The sequence below is a fragment of the Panulirus ornatus genome, chromosome 65 (assembly GCF_036320965.1).
Source record: "Panulirus ornatus isolate Po-2019 chromosome 65, ASM3632096v1, whole genome shotgun sequence".
Lineage (NCBI taxonomy): Eukaryota > Metazoa > Arthropoda > Malacostraca > Decapoda > Palinuridae > Panulirus > Panulirus ornatus.
The window spans coordinates 24,483,642-24,503,087 of record NC_092288.1 but is presented as its reverse complement, the minus strand read 5'-3'; the positions used below and the strand labels follow the sequence as shown (position 1 = coordinate 24,503,087).

At 45.9% G+C, this 19,446-nt stretch overlaps 1 protein-coding gene across 4 annotated transcripts in view; it reads right to left on the bottom strand.

Annotated features, from left to right (window-relative positions):
• LOC139746385 (uncharacterized) overlaps positions 1-19,446 on the bottom strand; it is a 150,491-nt gene that overhangs the window by 76,208 nt on the left and 54,837 nt on the right. The window contains exon 1 of one of the 4 annotated variants that reach the window (XM_071657585.1): positions 4,147-5,260. The exons of the other annotated variants lie outside the window; for them this stretch is intronic. Within the exon in view, the coding sequence (XP_071513686.1) occupies positions 4,147-4,500 (354 nt within the window). The 5' untranslated portion in view covers positions 4,501-5,260. Of the gene's footprint in view, positions 1-4,146; positions 5,261-19,446 lie in introns of those variants that run through there. 4 annotated transcript variants of the gene reach the window in all.

Sequence of the window (19,446 nt, the reverse complement as noted above, 5' to 3'; positions counted from 1 at the left end):
TGCCACCATCTGGCCATGTTTAAGTACAATTCGGCCCTTAACATTCCCCCACACCCACACACCCCCACGCTGGGTGTGGGTGTGGGGGTGTGTGGGAGGGAGGTGGACCACTGTCTACATTTTTCTTTGTTTATTTTTGTTAAATCGAAAACAAAAAGTGGTTGGCCAAGTGGAGCAGCCAACCGGGCGGTGTGTGTGTGTGTGTGTGTGTCATGTAACTGGGAGTTACCGTACGCTGAGTTACGTTCACGCTTCACTGATAACAGCTGATGTGTTACCCAGGTGTAACACACACACACACACACACACACACACACAAGCACACGGGCCCTCAACCCTTCGCAGGTACACTAGCAAATATGTGCGGTGTGTCATATGTATCACACACACACACACACACACACACACTCTCTCTCTCTCTCTCTCTCTCTCTCTCTCTCTCTCTCTCTCTCTCTCTCTCTCTCTCTCTCTCTCTCTCTCTCTCCCTCTCTCTGTGTGTGTGTGTGTGTGTGTGTGTGTGTGTGCTCGGTTCATTTCAGCACGAACGTAGGGTCCAGTGAACGTTCTTGTTGTGTTTACCGTCACGAAGACGCGCGCGTTCAACTTGACACCCCAAAGAGCAATACAGATATAGAACTCACACTAACGAGCCATGTTGATCTCCCAGTGAGGATCTCTGAGTCTGCGCAAGAGAGTTGAGGAAGTCGAACGTGAGCGTGGTAAGAGCACAAGAAGAGAATGTAAATGATATAAAGAAATACATGTAAATGTTTACGTAAATACCTATCTCTACTTGCCTATTTGTACTGTACGGGGAAGGAGTTCTATATTGATGGGGTCCCGTCTCTTGTACTGTACGGGGAGGGAGTTCTATGCTGGTGGGAGCCCCATCTCTTGTACTGTACGGGGAGGGAGTTCTACACTGGTGGGGTCCCCATTTCTTGTACTGTACTGGGAGGGAGTTCTACAGTGGTGAGGCCCCATCTCTTGTACTGTACTGGGAGGGAGTTCTACACTGGTGGGGTCCCCATTTCTTGTGCTGTACGGGGAGGGAGTTCTACACCGGTGGGGTCCCATCTCTTGTACTGTATGGGTAGGGAGTTCTACACGTGGGACCCCATCTATTGTACTGTACGGGGAGGGAGTTCTACTCCAGTGGGGTCCCATCTCTTGTGCTGTACGGGAAAGGAGTTCTACACTGGTTGGGTCCCATCTCTTGTAATGTACGGGGAGGGAGTTCTACACTCGTGGGGTCCCATCTCTTGTATTGTACGGGGAGGAAGTTCTACACTGGTGAGGTTTCATCTCTTGTACTGTACGGGGAGGGAGTTCTACACTGGTGGGGTCCCATCTCTTGTACTGTACGGGGAGGGAGTTCTACACTGGTGGGGTCCCCATCTCTTGTACTGTATGGGGAGGGAGTTCTACACTGGTGAGGCCCCATCTCTTGAACATTCTCTGGTATCACACAATCTCTCGAACTGATGTATGGTATTTGCATTAACTGAATAACCAAACAGACACAAGTAATGTATGTCAAGTTTGTTCTTAAAGGTATCTGTGTGTCTCTCTCTCAGTCATATATCATCACATACATTAACAATCATGTTGAAGAAGAAGAAGAAGAAGAAGAAGAAGGAGAAGAAGGAGAAGAAGAAGGAGAAGAAGAAGGAGAAGAAGAAGACGAAGTAGAAGAAGAGGAAGGAAAAGAAGAAGAAGAAGAAGGAGAAGAAGAAGAAGAAGAAGGAGAAGAAGGAGAAGAAGAAGACGAAGTAGAAGAAGAAGAAGGAAAAGAAGAAGAAGAAGAAGAAGAAGAAGAAGAAGAAGAAGAAGAAGGAGAAGAAGGAGAAGAAGAAGACGAAGTAGAAGAAGAGGAAGGAAAAGAAGAAGAAGAAGAAGGAGAAGAAGAAGAAGAAGAAGAAGTAGAAGAAGAAGAAGAAGGAAAAGAAGAAGAAGGAGAAGAAGAAGTAGGAGAAGAAGAAGAAGAAGAAGAAGAAGAAGACGAACAAGAAGGAACCATTTAAAGTAAAACGTTTGTCCACGAGTATGCATCCCTTGTTACGAGCGAAATCACACGACTCTACCCTTAAATAACCTATTCATTCACGGTTATTAAAACGTTTTGAAAAAATTGATTGAAATGACCACTTTGTCCTTATCTCTTTTGGGTCTTCCAGTCGGCTGTCACAAGATGTGTTTCTCAGTCCGAAGATAATATTGGTTCCTGACAGCTATGCTTTCCTCGTTGCGTCTACGTCTTGTATCAGTTTGGATCACCCAAAGTGAACACAGTAGCCAGGCTAATGATGCGCCAGTGAACTAGATAGAGTGAAGAATATTTTTTTCTAGTGAGTGAAACACAAATGCCATTACCATTTATTTTATCTATTTTTTTTTCATACTATTCGCCATTTCCTGCGTTAGCGAGGTAGCATTAAAAACAGAGGACTGAGCCTTTCAGGGAAAGCCTCACTTGGCCCCCTTCTCTGTTCCTTCTTTTGGAAAATTAAAAACGAGAGGGGAGGATTTCCAGCCCCCCGCTCCCTCCCCTTTTAGTCGCCTTCTTCGACACGCAGGGAATACGTGGCAAGTATTTTTTTCTCCCTTATCCCCAGGGATATATATATATATATATATATATATATATATATATATATATATATATATATATATATATATATATATATATATATCGGGGTCGACGTGCTGTCAGTGGATTGAACCAGGGCATGTGAAGCGTCTGGGGTAAACCATGGAAAGTTGTGTGGGGCCTGGATGTGGAAAGGGAGCTGTGGTTTCGGGCGTTATTGCATGACAGCTAGAGACTGAGTGTGAGCGAATGGGGCCTTTGTTGTTTTTTCCTGGCGCTGCCTCGCGCACATGAGGGGGGAGGGGGATGTTATTCCGTGTGTGGCGGGGTGGCGATGGGGGTGAGTAGGGGCAGACTGTGTGAATTGTGTGCATGTGTGTATATATGTGTGTGCATTGGGATGTGTGGGTGTGTATGTTTGCGTGTGTGGACGTGTGTGTGTATGCATGTGTGTGGGGGTGGGTTGGGCCATTTCTTTCGTCTATTTCCTTGCGCTACCTCGCAGGCGCGGTCGACAGCGACAAAGCAATATATATATATATATATATATATATATATATATATATATATATATATATATATATATATATATATATATCCTAAGAGTCCAGGGGGAAAATGAAAGACGACGATAAGTTCCCAAGTGCACTTTCGTGTAATAATCACATCATCAGGGGAGACACAAGAGAGAAATATAACAGTCAGTTGATATATAAGAAAGCGAGGCGGGTTCCAGACTGATCCCTGTGGTACGCCACTTGTTACGTTCGTGAAGCTTGTCCAGTCATTGCCTCTAATTTCCAGTCCCTCAACCCATTTTCCTCAGCCTCGAGCTACATTATCGAGTGCTTGCTAAATGGAAAGCATCAACGGTGCGCTTTGCGGTCATCAGACATGATGGATATACCGTGATAATAATGAACTAGATTTGTCAGACATAAACGATTTCTTGTTTTGAGTCAGAGATAAACAAAAAGAAGAAGAGATACGATTCTTGCTCGTATTGCGGACGTAACTGTATCACTCACCTGTCAACCCGTTATCTGTTATCTTCCTGTTTGCTCAAGGGCGGAGGGAGAGATTAAGGGCAAAGGCTTGAGGGCCAATTCAGGCCCATTGGTCGAGGGGAACCTTACTCAAGCAGGTTCATACCAGCCCGGCCCTCGTCACACTGCGTGTTACGGTAATTTCCAGACACAGCTGGGTGGTGAGTGAGTACGATCCTAGAACATTGTACGACCGTTGAACGCGAGAGCACGATCGTTGAACGCAAGAGCACGATCGTTGAACATCGACGGTGGGGGTCCTTGAGCTCGAAGATACGACCCTTAGGGCACGATGGCCTGGCTTTTGACCTGACCTTTGAAGATCAAAGAGACCAGGAGTTCACACTTTGTGCTCTTACTATCTTGGTCAAGGGTAAAATGGGTAGTGGAGGATCTCCACATGTTTCCCAGGGGCGTGTGTGTTGTGTGTGTGTGTGTGTGTGTGTGGCAGGACACACCACAACATCCCCGACCACACTGGTGTGTTGTTCTTCACTCGCTCGAACTTACCTTCTGGACGGAGCGCCCTTGGGCTGCGTCCTGCACCTCCAGGTACTGCAGGTATGGATCTTCGTGGTCCTCTGCTGTCCTGGCCCAGGTCATGAGGTAGGCCAGGCTGTGGCACACAACCCCGAGGTCGATGGTCACGGGCAAGACGCCCAGGAAGGACAGTATCACCAGCTTGAGGAAGACCAGGGACAGGAAGACCATCTGGAGACCCGAGAGCTCGCCCAGCTCGACTCCGTTGGTGTTGGTTGGGGTGACGTCTATGGATGGGTTCTCGCTGTGCACCGGGGTCTGTCGCAAGGCCAGCACTAACACAGCCAGCAAGAACGCTACCCACACACTCCTCTCACCCTGCATTTTCCCTCCACAACGATGGTCCTGGCGCTAACCGTGCCCCGTTTTCCTTCTCCGTCGAGCGAAAATGAGATGAGGTTTAGATAAACATCTGGCATTAGACTCGACCTAGGCGTGGGGCTAACTGGCGACGCGTGGTCCTTTGGGCAAGAAACTCTGTTCCCTCTGCAGTGGAGGACGAGGCAACACCAACGAAGGGGCACACAGTAGTGATCACCACCGTGGATGACCCACCCTCTGCTGGACCAGACATCCCCACACCCCACACCCCCACACCCCGGCTGCCGCTGTATGAACTAGATTAAAGTATTATTCCTCCACCTTCGTCTAGCAATGAGACGAACCGAGATAACTTGGATGGCGGAGTAGCAGCTGTATCTTCTGTTTCCTTTCTTACTCTGACAGGCACAAGCTAAGGTCTGGATCTTACCAAGAAGACGAAAGGATTGAAAGGATTATAATCACATACAGAGTTCCACACCCCCACCCACCATCATCGTACACCCCCCACTTCCTCCTCAGGAGGTGAAATGAAGAGCCAATAGCAATTGCAGGTTTCACGCACCTCTTCCTAGGCCAGCGACCAATGGCGAGGGAGGAGAAGGGTGACGTCACGTGACACTGCAGGACGTGAGGATGGGCCACACACACACCTCATGTGTATTGCACGAAGGAAGAAATGAAGCCGCCATGACACACACACACACACACACAACACACACACACACAACACACACACACACACACACACACACACACACACGATGATCACTGGAGATACTGTTCTCACAATAACCTCATATATTTGAGACCCAACTGTGCTCTCGCGAGGGAAAAAGTGGTCTGAGGTGTATGTCTTGTGGAACACATCTTCCTGCATACATGTGTCGATAATGATCATGTTGATAATAATGATAATGATGATAATAATCATGATGATGATGATAATAATGATAATTATGATGATGATAATAGTAATAATAGTGATATCCACAGATGAACAGTTGACCAAATAATGATAAGTGCAGCTGACACCAATTTTGTACTGGTCTGACGACCCACACCAGCTGCTGTGGGCGGGTCTGGACCCACACCAGCTGCTGTGGGCGGGTCTGGACCCACACCAACTGTTGTGGGAGGGTCTGGACCCACACCAGCTGCCGAGGGCGGGTCTAGACCCCACACCAGCTGCCGTGGGCGGGTCTGGACCCACACCAGCTGCTGTGGGCGGGTCTGGACCCACACCAGCTGCTGTGGGCGGGTCTGGACCCACACCAACTGTTGTGGGAGGGTCTGGACCCACACCAGCTGCCGAGGGCGGGTCTAGACCCACACCAGCTGCCGTGGGCGGGTCTGGACCCACACCAACTGCCGTGGGCGGGTCTGGACCCACACCAACTGCCGTGGGCGGGTCTGGACCCACACCAACTGCTGTGGGCGGGTCTGGACCCACACCAATTGTTGTGGGCGGGTCTGGACCCACACCAACTGCTGTGGGCGGGTCTGGACCCACACCAACTGTTGTGGGCGGGTCTGGACCCACACCAACTGCTGTGGGAGGGTCTGGACCCACACCAACTGTTGTGGGCGGGTCTGGACCCACACCAACTGTTGTGGGCGGGTCTGGACCCACACCAACTGCCGTGGGCGGGTCTGGACCCACACCAACTGCTGTGGGCGGGTCTGGACCCACACCAACTGCTGTGGGCGGGTCTGGACCAACACCAACTGCCGTGGGCGGGTCTGGACCCACACCAACTGCTGTGGGCGGGTCTGGACCCACACCAACTGTTGTGGGCGGGTCTGGACCCACACCAACTGCTGTGGGCGGGTCTGGACCCACACCAACTGCTGTGGGCGGGTCTGGACCCACACCAACTGCCGTGGGCGGGTCTGGACCCACACCAACTGCTGTGGGCGGGTCTGGACCCACACCAACTGCTGTGGACGGGTCTGGACCCACACCTAACTGCTGTGGGCGGGTCTGGACCCACACCAACTGCTGTGGACGGGTCTGGACCCACACCAACTGCTGTGGGCGGGTCTGGGACCACACCAGTGGGGGCGGGTCTGGACCCACACCAACTGCTGTGGGCGGGTCTGGACCCACACCAACTGCTGTGGGCGGGTCTGGACTCACACCAACTGCTATTGGAGGGTCTGGACCCACACCAATTGGTGTGGGAGAGTCTGGACCCACACCAGCTGCTGTGGGCGGGCCTGGTGCTGGCTCCACCACCCACACCAGCTGCTGTGGGCGGGCCTGGTGCTGGCCACCACCACCCACACCAGCTGCTGTGGGCGGGCCTGGTGCTGGCCACCACCGCCACCCACACCAGAAGAGCAGCGAGAACGTATTTACCTTTCCCACCAGCCATAACAGCACCAGGTGAGGCAACACACAGGACGCATACATACACAGCAAGTGTTGGGGCTGGGAGACCTGATGATGATGATGATAGAAATTCCAGAGACAGAAAGAAAGAAGAAACTCTCATGAAATCATGTCGGCAAATTAAAGGGAGACACAGAGGAAAGGAAAATGAATCATGAATAGATGAGGAAGAGGCTGAATGTGGTGAAGAAATGCCAGAGATTAAAGAGACGATGAATAGACATGTTTGGAGATGGAGGAACATGGATGGAGTGATGCCAGGTGATGCTACACAGACAGACCGGCTCTGTGGCTCGTGTTACAGAGAAGATAATGTTGGTCACAGACAGTCTAACGCGTCATCAGAGCAAATAAAACCTCAAGAAACGAGAGAAGAAATTGAACGAAAACACTAGTTACGAAGGCATGATCAGACTCTTGAGGTCCCCAAGTAGAGCGTAAAGTCAAAGGACATTGGTCTATTTTCGTATGAGTTCCTGACCCCAAAATTTCCTACTAGAGAAATGCTGAAGGATGATAAAAGTTGAGGAAAAGAATTGGATCAGATAGGTGGATTAGAAAGCGAGATGATATATATATATACAGCGATCCAGTGTACATATGAAGTGGGTTGTTCATGTTCCTTCACCATTTTCCCGCTTCGTTGTGAGTGCTGAGCACCTGTTTACCAGTCTGGCACATCATTAAAGAGGTGGTTAAGAGAGGACCAGAGGGTGAATAACCACTTAATACCCTTCTATGAAAACATACATTGGAAGGCACCAACCATCTTGTGGTAATCCCGATATCCTTCGAAGGATGAAGATAGCAGTTAAGTGAAGGAGTTATTATTTTTGTGACCCACTTGGCGTGGACAAAACATACCCCATATAAGGCCCGTCTAGATGGAAAGAAATTTGAGGAAGAGAATGTAGAAGTAAACCAGGGCTCCTCATATGTTTCTGGACCTGGCTATTGAAAAGTAAAAAGGTCGTAGAAAGAGCGAAAGACGAGGAGGAAGGTATTTCCAAAGCTAAGCTGTTCGAGGGAAAAAAGGAGGTATAATAAAAGCTAATCCTCGAATGGTCAGTCTCCACACAGAAACTGTGGGAAGCATCGACCATACAAGTGCATCGGGTCCACACCCTGTGGGGCGGGGTTACACGGACAGACAGCTCAGGAGAGCGGTGACCAAAATGACACCTGCAAGAGAGAGAGAGAGAGAGAGAGAGAGAGAGAGAGAGAGAGAGAGAGAGAGAGAGAGAGAGAGAACATGGCGGCTTACGGAGAGACAGAGATGGCTGAGGAGTTTTTAGTTATGTCAGAATCAGTGAAACTTGAAAGGCTTTTGACCTCACTCTGGTCAATACATAAGGTGGAGGATCAGCTACCCCCCGGACTCCATACTCGAGTGAGTACAAACCCTCTTTCGGTATATGACAGATGCAAGAAAATGAGTCATGGCACCTGTGCAACACTCCCAGCTTTCGGGAGGCAGGCATTGTAATGTGGATCATGTCCTTTTTCCAGGACAGAGCGGAGGCCATGTTTATATTAAACACTGGGTTGAATGGCAGTGTTTTGAAGTTGAACGTAGGGAAAACGAACGATTCTTAGAAATATGGGAAGAAAATTCGGTTTCCTTCTGTTCTGTTTAACTAAATTGCTGCTTCAGGATCGCGAAATGCTGCACAAATCTGAACTCAGGGAGGAGATGAGTTCAGTACGAGATAGAGATGAGTTCAGTACGAGATAGAGAGGGGATAGTGATCAGATGGGAGGGAAAAGTGAGCTGAAGTGTGTTACGTGGAAGCATCAGCTTATGAAGGAATAGGATGATCTAATCAGAGAGGAAAGAGACTGTAGGCGGTAAGCGAGAACCCTGGGGAACTCCGGTCTTGATAGGGAAGGCGCTACGTCCACGACTACGACAATGGAAGGGCCAGAGACGAAACACAGGTGAGCAAAAAAAGAAAATAAATGTAAAGGAGTCTAGAATGTGAGACTTGTGCCCCATCCTGTCAAATGCTTTGGACATGTTGAGGGATACGACGAAGGTTAAATCCCTGAGCGAGGAGGACTAGAGGAGTAAACATGGCGAAATTCATACTGGTGATCAGAGAGAAAGAACTGGCGTTGTGTTACGGTTTATTTTCTTTATTAAATCTAGGATGGTTTTAACACACTCTAAGCTTCAGGTCGAAGGCCGAGCGGTCGTGCTCAAGGATTTTATAACGTCTCGCTCATGGGTCCTCCTCGAAAAGAGGCTGTTCACTCAGCACCTTCCAGGCAGCAATGAGGGAAGGTGTTACTTAAGGTGCGAGGCGAACGCAGTTCACAGCTGGGAACTCTGGAGAGCCACAGGTTGTGGAGGGTAGTGGAGGATCTCCACATGTTTACCAGAGGCGTGTGTGTGTGTGTGTGTGTGTGTGGCAGGACACACCACAACATCCCCGACCACACTGGTGTGTTGTCCTTCACTCGCTCGAACTTACCTTCTGGACGGAGCGCCCTTGGGCTGCGTCCTGCACCTCCAGGTACTGGAGGAAGGTGTCCACACCATCGTAACGTAGGCTCCAGCTGAGGAGGTGGAGGACATTTGCCCACACAACCCCGAGGTCGATGGTCAGAGGCAAGACGCCCAGGAAGGTGAGGGTCACCAGTTTGAGGAAGACCAAGGACAAGAAGACCACCTGCAGACCCGACAGCTCGCCCAGTTCGACTCGCTCGGAATTTAGGGGCGTGACGAAGATGGAGCCACCATCCACGGGGGCCTGTGTGTACAAGGCCAGCGCAAGTGCCACCAGGAACGGGGCCCAAATACACTTGACGCCCTTCATGTTCTCCGAAGGACTTCGACGGGTGATTATGTAGTTCGCGTAAACACTTGGATCTGACGCGCGTATCGCGTAAACACTTGGATTTGACGCGCGTATAGGGCGTATAGGTCCCTCCTTCAACCAGACCAGCCAGTGGCTGCTGTGCTGATGACGACCAGGCGACAGCGACGAAGGACGACACAGGAGTGGTCCTCGCTACGCGTCACTGCCCTCCACCAGACCCGTACCTCCGTCTCGTTCCACCGCCGCGGAAAAATGAAGTCGACTGAGTCAATATTTACCCTCATTTGCATATACGGCCCGAGTGGAGGACATGCGCAGGAAAAAGGTGTGTTACGTTGCTGGAGACTTCATCCAAATAGTGGCACTAGCGAAGAGCTGTTGAGAATGGACTCGAACCCACGTCCACACAACACTCACTCGAGGACCTGGAATGGAAGCCAATGACGGATGCAAATCCCACCGCTATTATTTCGTCATCCAGCGACCAATAGCGAAGGAGGACAGTAGTGACGTCAGGTGACACTTGACCTGGAGATGGGGTCGTCGGAGCGTACTGTATAGGACGAAGCCACACTGCGCACGGTGACCCCTCGTGTTATGATACAGAAATTACTGTACGTCCGGGACTTTGTTGTTAACAACCAGATGTTGTGTGTGTGTGTGTGTGTGTGTGTGTGTGTGTGTGTGTGTGTGTGTGTGTCTCACCCTTCCCACTGAGAGAGAGAGGGGTGAGTCCTTCCCACTGAGGCCGTGACAGGTCGTAAGGTAAGGCCCACTTCACGTCTAACCCAGACAGAACAGACCTTTTTTATGGTCTGTTATCTACCATGTGTTGGTCGAATGTGTCTGGTAGGCAGCCATGGTCTGTCTACCAGTTCTACCAGCCCGGTTCTCCCCCCCCGGGGGGGGGGGGGGGGTGACGACGTCGTGGGGCCACCACTTCAGTGGCCGTCAAGGATCACTCCTTGGGCGCTTGTGATTTTCACCTCTGCATCACCTCCACGTGGGCTCCGTTGGCTCAACCAATTCCGTCTCACAACCCACAACACGGAGCTCACATGACTCGTCCATCTCACAACCCACAACACGGAGCTCACATGACGCGTCCATCTCACAATCCACAACACGGAGCTCACATGACTCACTCGTCCATCTCACAACCCACAACACGGAGCTCACATGACTCGTCCATCTCACAACCCACAACACGGAGCTCACATGACTCACTCGTCCATCTCACAACCCACAACACGGAGCTCACATGACTCACTCGTCCATAGGATGTGTGTGTTTGTGTGTGGTGATCGGTAACCCCGCCCACCTTACACAGGGTAACCACTGGAAACACATTACTCTCACAACCTCACATGAAATACGTTACTCTCACAACCTTACATGAAATACGTTACTCTCACAACCTTACATGAAATACGTTACTCTCACAACCTTACATGAAATACGTTACTCTCACAACCTCACATGAAATACGTTACTCTCACAACCTTACATGAAATACGTTACTCTCACAACCTTACATGAAATACGTTACTCTCACAACCTCACATGAAATACGTTACTCTCACAACCTTACATGAAATACGTTACTCTCACAACCTCACATGAAATACGTTACTCTCACAACCTCACATGAAATACGTTACTCTCACAACCTCACATGAAATACGTTACTCTCACAACCTCACATGAAATGCGTTACTCTCACAACCTTACATGAAATACGTTACTCTCACAACCTCACATGAAATACGTTACTCTCACAACCTCACATGAAATACGTTACTCTCACAACCTCACATGAAATACGTCACTCTCACAACCTTACATGAAATACGTTACTCTCACAACCTTACATGAAATACGTTACTCTCACAACCTCACATGAAATACGTTACTCTCACAACCTTACATGAAATACGTTACTCTCACAACCTCACATGAAATACGTTACTCTCACCACCTCACATGAAACACGTTACTCTCACAACCTTACATGAAATACGTTACTCTCACAACCTTACATGAAATACGTTACTCTCACAACCTCACATGAAATACGTTACTCTCACAACCTTACATGAAATACGTTACTCTCACAACCTTACATGAAATACGTTACTCTCACAACCTTACATGAAACACGTTACTCTCACAACCTTACATGAAACACGTTACTCTCACAACCTTACATGAAATACGTTACTCTCACAACCTCACATGTTATACGTTACTCTCACAACCTCACATGAAATACGTTACTCTCACAACTTCACATGTTATGCGTTACTCTCACAACCTCACATGAAATACGTTACTCTCACAACCTCACATGAAATACGTTACTCTCACAACCTCACATGAAATACGTTACTCTCACAACCTCACATGAAATACGTTACTCTCACAACCTTACATGAAGTACGTTACTCTCACAACCTTACATGAAATACGTTACTCTCACAACCTCACATGAAATACGTTACTCTCACAACCTCACATGAAATACGTTACTCTCACAACCTTACATGAAGTACGTTACTCTCACAACCTTACACGAAATACGTTACTCTCACAACCTTACATGAAATACGTTACTCTCACAACCTTACATGAAATACGTTACTCTCACAACCTTACATGAAATACGTTACTCTCACAACCTTACATGAAATACGTTACTCTCACAACCTCACATGAAATGCGTTACTCACAACCTCACATGAAATACGTTACTCTCACAACCTCACATGAAATACGTTACTCTCACAACCTCACATGAAATACGTTACTCTCACAACCTCACATGAAGTATGTGGCTCATGAGGGCGCAGTCCTTCATGTGGTTATGGTAATGATGATAATGATGATAATAATGATGATAATGATGATAATAATGATGATAATGATGATAATAGTCATGATAATTATGATATTAATTATGATAGTACTGGCCCCCACCACCCACACCAGCTGCTGTGGGCGGACCTGGTGCTGTCTCAGATTACAGTATTGACCCAGTGTTATGTCAGTATTACAGTATTGACCCAGTGTTATGTCAATGTTACAGTATTGACCCAGTGTTATGTCAGTGTTACAGTATTGACCCAGTGTTATGTCAATGTTGCAGTATTGACCCAGTGTTATGTCAGTGTTACAGTATTGACCCAGTGTTATGTCAATGTTACAGTATTGACCCAGTGTTATGTCAGTATTACAGTACTGGGTAATGATCACTTTGTGCTCCACTCCACCCCCCCCTTTTTTTTTGTTTTGATGACGTACACCACAATTATAAACCACCAGTTGGTCAATACGTACACCACAATTATAAACCACCAGTTGGTCAATACGTACACCACAATTATAAACCACCAGTTGGTCAACACGTACACCACAATTATAAACCACCAGTTGGTCAATACGTACACCACAATTATAAACCACCAGTTGGTCAATACGTACACCACAATTATAGAATACCAGTTGGTCAATACGTACACCACAATTATAAACCACCAGTTGGTCAATACGTACACCACAATTATAAACCACCAGTTGGTCAATACGTACACCACAATTATAAACCACCAGTTGGTCAATACGTACACCACAATTATAGAATACCAGTTGGTCAATACGTACACCACAATTATAAACCACCAGTTGGTCAATACGTACACCACAATTATAAACCACCAGTTGGTCAATACGTACACCACAATTACAAACCACCAGTTGGTCAATACGTACACCACAATTATAAACCACCAGTTGGTCAATACGTACACCACAATTATAAACCACCAGTTGGTCAATGCGTACACCACAATTATAAACCACCAGTTGGTCAATACGTACACCACAATTATAAACCACCAGTTGGTCAATACGTACACCACAATTATAGAATACCAGTTGGTCAATACGTACACCACAATTATAAACCACCAGTTGGTCAATACGTACACCACAATTATAAACCACCAGTTGGTCAATACGTACACCACAATTATAAACCACCAGTTGGTCAACACGTACACCACAATTATAAACCACCAGTTGGTCAATACGTACACCACAATTATAAACCACCAGTTGGTCAACACGTACACCACAATTATAAACCACCAGTTGGTCATTACGTACACCACAATTATAAACCACCAGTTGGTCAATACGTACACCACAATTATAAACCACCAGTTGGTCAATACGTACACCACAATTATAGAATACCAGTTGGTCAATACGTACACCACAATTATAGAATACCAGTTGGTCAATACGTACACCACAATTATAAACCACCAGTTGGTCAACACGTACACCACAATTATAAACCACCAGTTGGTCAACACGTACACCACAATTATAAACCACCAGTTGGTCAATACGTACACCACAATTATAAACCACCAGTTGGTCAATACGTACACCACAATTATAGAATACCAGTTGGTCAATACGTACACCACAATTATAAACCACCAGTTGGTCAACACGTACACCACAATTATAAACCACCAGTTGGTCAATACGTACACCACAATTATAAACCACCAGTTGGTCAACACGTACACCACAATTATAAACCACGAGTTGGTCAACACGTACACCACAATTATAAACCACCAGTTGGTCAATACGTACACCACAATTATAAACCACCAGTTGGTCAGTACTTACACCACAATTATAGAATACCAGTTGGTCAATACGTACACCACAATTATAGAATACCAGTTGGTCAATACGTACACCACAATTATAAACCACCAGTTGGTTAACACGTACACCACAATTATAAACCACCAGTTGGTCAATACGTACACCACAATTATAAACCACCAGTTGGTCAATACGTACACCACAATTATAGAATACCAGTTGGTCAATACGTACACCACAATTATAGAATACCAGTTGGTCAATACGTACACCACAATTATAAACCACCAGTTGGTCAACACGTACACCACAATTATAAACCACCAGTTGGTCAACACGTACACCACAATTATAAACCACCAGTTGGTCAATACGGACACCACAATTATAAACCACCAGTTGGTCAATACGTACACCACAATTATAGAATACCAGTTGGTCAATACGTACACCACAATTATAAACCACCAGTTGGTCAACACGTACACCACAATTATAAACCACCAGTTGGTCAATACGTACACCACAATTATAAACCACCAGTTGGTCAATACGTACACCACAGTTATAAACCACCAGTTGGTCAATACGTACACCACAATTATAAACCACCAGTTGGTCAATACGTACACCACAATTATAAACCACCAGTTGGTCAATACGTACACCACAATTATAGAATACCAGTTGGTCAATACGTACACCACAGTTATAAACCACCAGTTGGTCAATACGTACACCACAATTATAAACCACCAGTTGGTCAATACGTACACCACAATTATAGAATACCGGTTGGTCAATACGTACACCACAATTATAAACCACCAGTTGGTCATTACTTACACCACAATTATAAACCACCAGTTGGTCAATACGTACACCACAATTATAAACCACCAGTTGGTCATTACTTACACCACAATTATAGAATACCTGTTGGTCAATACGTACACCACAATTATAAACCACCAGTTGGTCATTACGTACACCACAATTATAAACCACCAGTTGGTCAATACTGTAGACACAGAAAATGGCTCGTCTGTTTCCACGCGTATTTCGTAAACTCTCAGAAAATTGTGAGATATTGTCCCGTTTTCTATATATTACCCGCTCGTTAATCCCCCATTTTTTCTTTAAGGTCGTTCTTAAGGTCAAGCCTTGATGTGGACTTCGCCCTTCTCCACTCGAGGCTCCACAAGACAACAACAATAACAATAACAACAACAGATTACTGTATATTTATTTGTTTTGCCTGACAATTTGCATATATAAACCAGTCGTTGTCCTTCGTTATTTTTTGTTTATTTATTTATTCGTATTTTTTCCCCCATTCTTCGTCCTTTTGTCCTTCATCAGTATGTATATATATAGAGAGAGGACGTGTATGCTTTGCGTCACACTTGGAATATCTTCCACTGGAATATCTTTCTCTGGAATATCTTCCACTGGAATATCTTTCTCTGGAATATCTTCCACTGGAATATCTTCCGCAGGAATATCTTCCACTGGAATATCTTCCACTGGAATATCTTCCACTCGAATATCTCCCATTGGAATATCTCCCACTGGAGTATCTTCCACTAGAATATCTTCCACTGGAATATCTTCCAGTGGAATATCTTCCACTGGAATATCTTCCAGTGGAATATCTTTTACTGGAATATCTTCCACTGGAATATCTTCCACTGGAATATCTCCCACTGGAATATCTTCCACTGGAATATCTTCCACTGGAATATCTCCCACTGAAATATCTTCCACTGGAATATCTCCCACTGGAATATCTTCCACTGGAATATCTTCCACTGGAATATCTTCCACTGGAATATCTCCCACTGGAATATCTTCCAGTGGAATATCTTCCAGTGGAATATCTCCCACTGGAATATCTTCCACTGGAATATCTTCCACTGGAATATCTCCCACTGGAATATCTCCCACTGGAATATCTTCCACTGGAATATCTCCCACTGGAATATCTTCCACTGGAATATCTCCCACTGGAATATCTTCCACTGGAATATCTTCCACTGGAATATCTCCCACTGGAATATCTCTCACTGGAATATCTCCCACTGGAATATCTCCCACTGGAATATCTTCCACTGGAATATCTTCCACTGGAATATCTCCCACTGGAATATCTTCCACTGGAATATCTTCCACTGGAATATCTCCCACTGGAATATCTTCCACTGGAATATCTTCCACTGGAATATCTCCCACTGGAATATCTTCCACTGGAATATCTTCCACTGGAATATCTCCCACTGGAAGGCCTCACTTATGTCTGTAGCCCCCGACATACTGACGGTGGTCTTATGCTTCAACTTCTTTCTTCTATATATCTTGTTTATGCTTCAAGTTCTAACTTCTTTTCTATATATATATATATATATATATATATATATATATATATATATATTTATATATATATATATATATATATATATATATATATATATATATATATATATATATATATATATTTTTTTTTTTTTTTTTTTTTTGTCGCTGTCTCCCGCGTTTGCGAGGTAGCGCAAGAAAACAGACGAAAGAAATGGCCCAACCCACCCCCATACACATGTATATACATACGTCCACACACGCAAATATACATACCTACACAGCTTTCCATGGTTTACCCCAGACGGTTCACATGCCTTGATTCAATCCACTGACAGCACGTCAACCCCGGTATACCACATCGCTCCAATTCACTCTATTCCTTGCCCTCCTTTCACCCTCCTGCATGTTCAGGCCCCGATCACACAAAATCTTTTTCACTCCATCTTTCCACCTCCAATTTGGTCTCCCTCTTCTCCTCGTTCCCTCCACCTCCGACACATATATCCTCTTGGTCAATCTTTCCTCACTCATTCTCTCCATGTGAGCAAACCATTTCAAAACACCCTCTTCTGCTCTCTCAACCACGCTCTTTTTATTTCCACACATCTCTCTTACCCTAACGTTACTTACTCGATCAAACCACCTCACACCACATATTGTCCTCAAACATCTCATTTCCAGCACATCCATCCTCCTGCGCACAACTCTATCCATAGTCCACGCCTCGCAACCATACAACATTGTTGGAACCACTATTCCTTCAAACATACCCATTTTTGCTTTCCGAGATAATGTTCTCGACTTCCACACATTCTTCAAGGCCCCCAGAATTTTCCCCCCCTCCCCCACCCTATGATCCACTTCCGCTTCCATGTTTCCATCCGCTGCCAGATCCACTCCCAGATATCTAAAACACTTCACTTCCTCCAGTTTTTCTCCATTCAAACTCACCTCCCAATTGACTTGACCCTCAACCCTACTGTACCTAATAACCTTGCTCTTATTCACATTTACTCTTAATTTTCTTCTTTCACACACTTTACCAAACTCATATATATATATATATATATATATATATATATATATATATATATATCCCTGGGGATAGGGGAGAAAGAATACTTCCCACGTATTCCCTGCGTGTCGTAGAAGGCGACTAAAAGGGAAGGGAGCGGGGGGCTGGAAATCCTCCCCTCTCGTTTTTTTTTTAATTTTCTAAAAGAAGGAACAGAGAAGGGGGCCACGTGAGGATATTCTCTCAAAGGCCCAGTCCTCTGTTCTAAACGCTACCTCGCTAATACGGGAAATGGCGAATAGTATTAAAAAGAAAAAAAAAAAAAATATATATATATATATATATATATATATATATATATATATATATATATATTTATTTATTTATTTTTATTTATTTTGCTTTATCGCTGTCTCCCGCGTTAGCGAGGTAGCGCAAGGAAACAGACGAAAGAATGGCCCAACCCGCCCACATACACATGTCCACATACATGTCCACACACGCACAATATACATACTTATACATCTCAATGTATACATATATATATACACACACAGACATGTACATATATACACATGTGCATAATTCATACTGTCTGCCTTTATCTGTTCTCATCGCCACCTCGCCACACATGGAATAACAACCCCCTCCCCCCTCATGTGTGCGAGGTAGCGCTAGGAAAAACACCAAAGGCCCCATTCGTTCACACTCAGTCTCTAGCTGTCATGTAATAATGCACCGAAACCACAGCTCCCTTTCCACATCCAGGCCCCACACACTTTGCATGGTTTACCCCAGACGCTTCACATGCCTTGGTTCAATCCATTGACAGCAAGTCGACCCCGGTATACCACATCGTTCCAATTCACTCTATTTCTTGCACGCCTTTCACCCTCCTGCATGTTCAGGCCCCGATCACTCAAAATCTTTTTCACTCCATCTTTCCACCTTCAATTTGGTCTTCCACTCCTCCTCGTTCTCTCCACCTCTGACACATATATCCTCTTGGTCAATCTTTCCCCACTCATTCTCTCCATGTGACCAGACCATTTCAAAACACCCTCTTCTGCCCTCTCAACCACACTCTTTTTATTTCCACATATCTCTGTCACCCTTACATTACTTACTCGATCAAACCACCTCACACCACATATTGTCCTCAAACATCTCATTTCCAGCACATCCACCCTCCTGCGCACAACTCTATCCATAGCCCACGCCTCGCAACCATACAACATTGTTGGAACCACTATTCCTTCAAACATACCCATTTTTGCTTTCCGAGATAATGTTCTCGACTTCCAAACATTCTTCAAGGCTCCCAGAATTTTCGCCCCCTCCCCCACCCTATGATTCACTTCCGCTTCCATGGTTCCATTCGCTGCCAGATCCACTCCCAGATATCTAAAACACTTTATTTCCTCCAGTTTTTCTCCATTCAAACTTACCTCCCAATTGACTTGACCCTCAACCCTACTGTACCTAATAACCTTGCTCTTATTCACATTTACTCTCAACTTTCTTCTTTCACACACTTTACCAAACTCAGTCACCAGCTTCTGCAGTTTCTTACATGAATCAGCCACCAGCGCTGTATCATCAGCGAACAACAACTGACTCACTTCCCAAGCTCTCTCATCCACAACAGACTTCATACTTGCCCCTCTTTCCAAAAC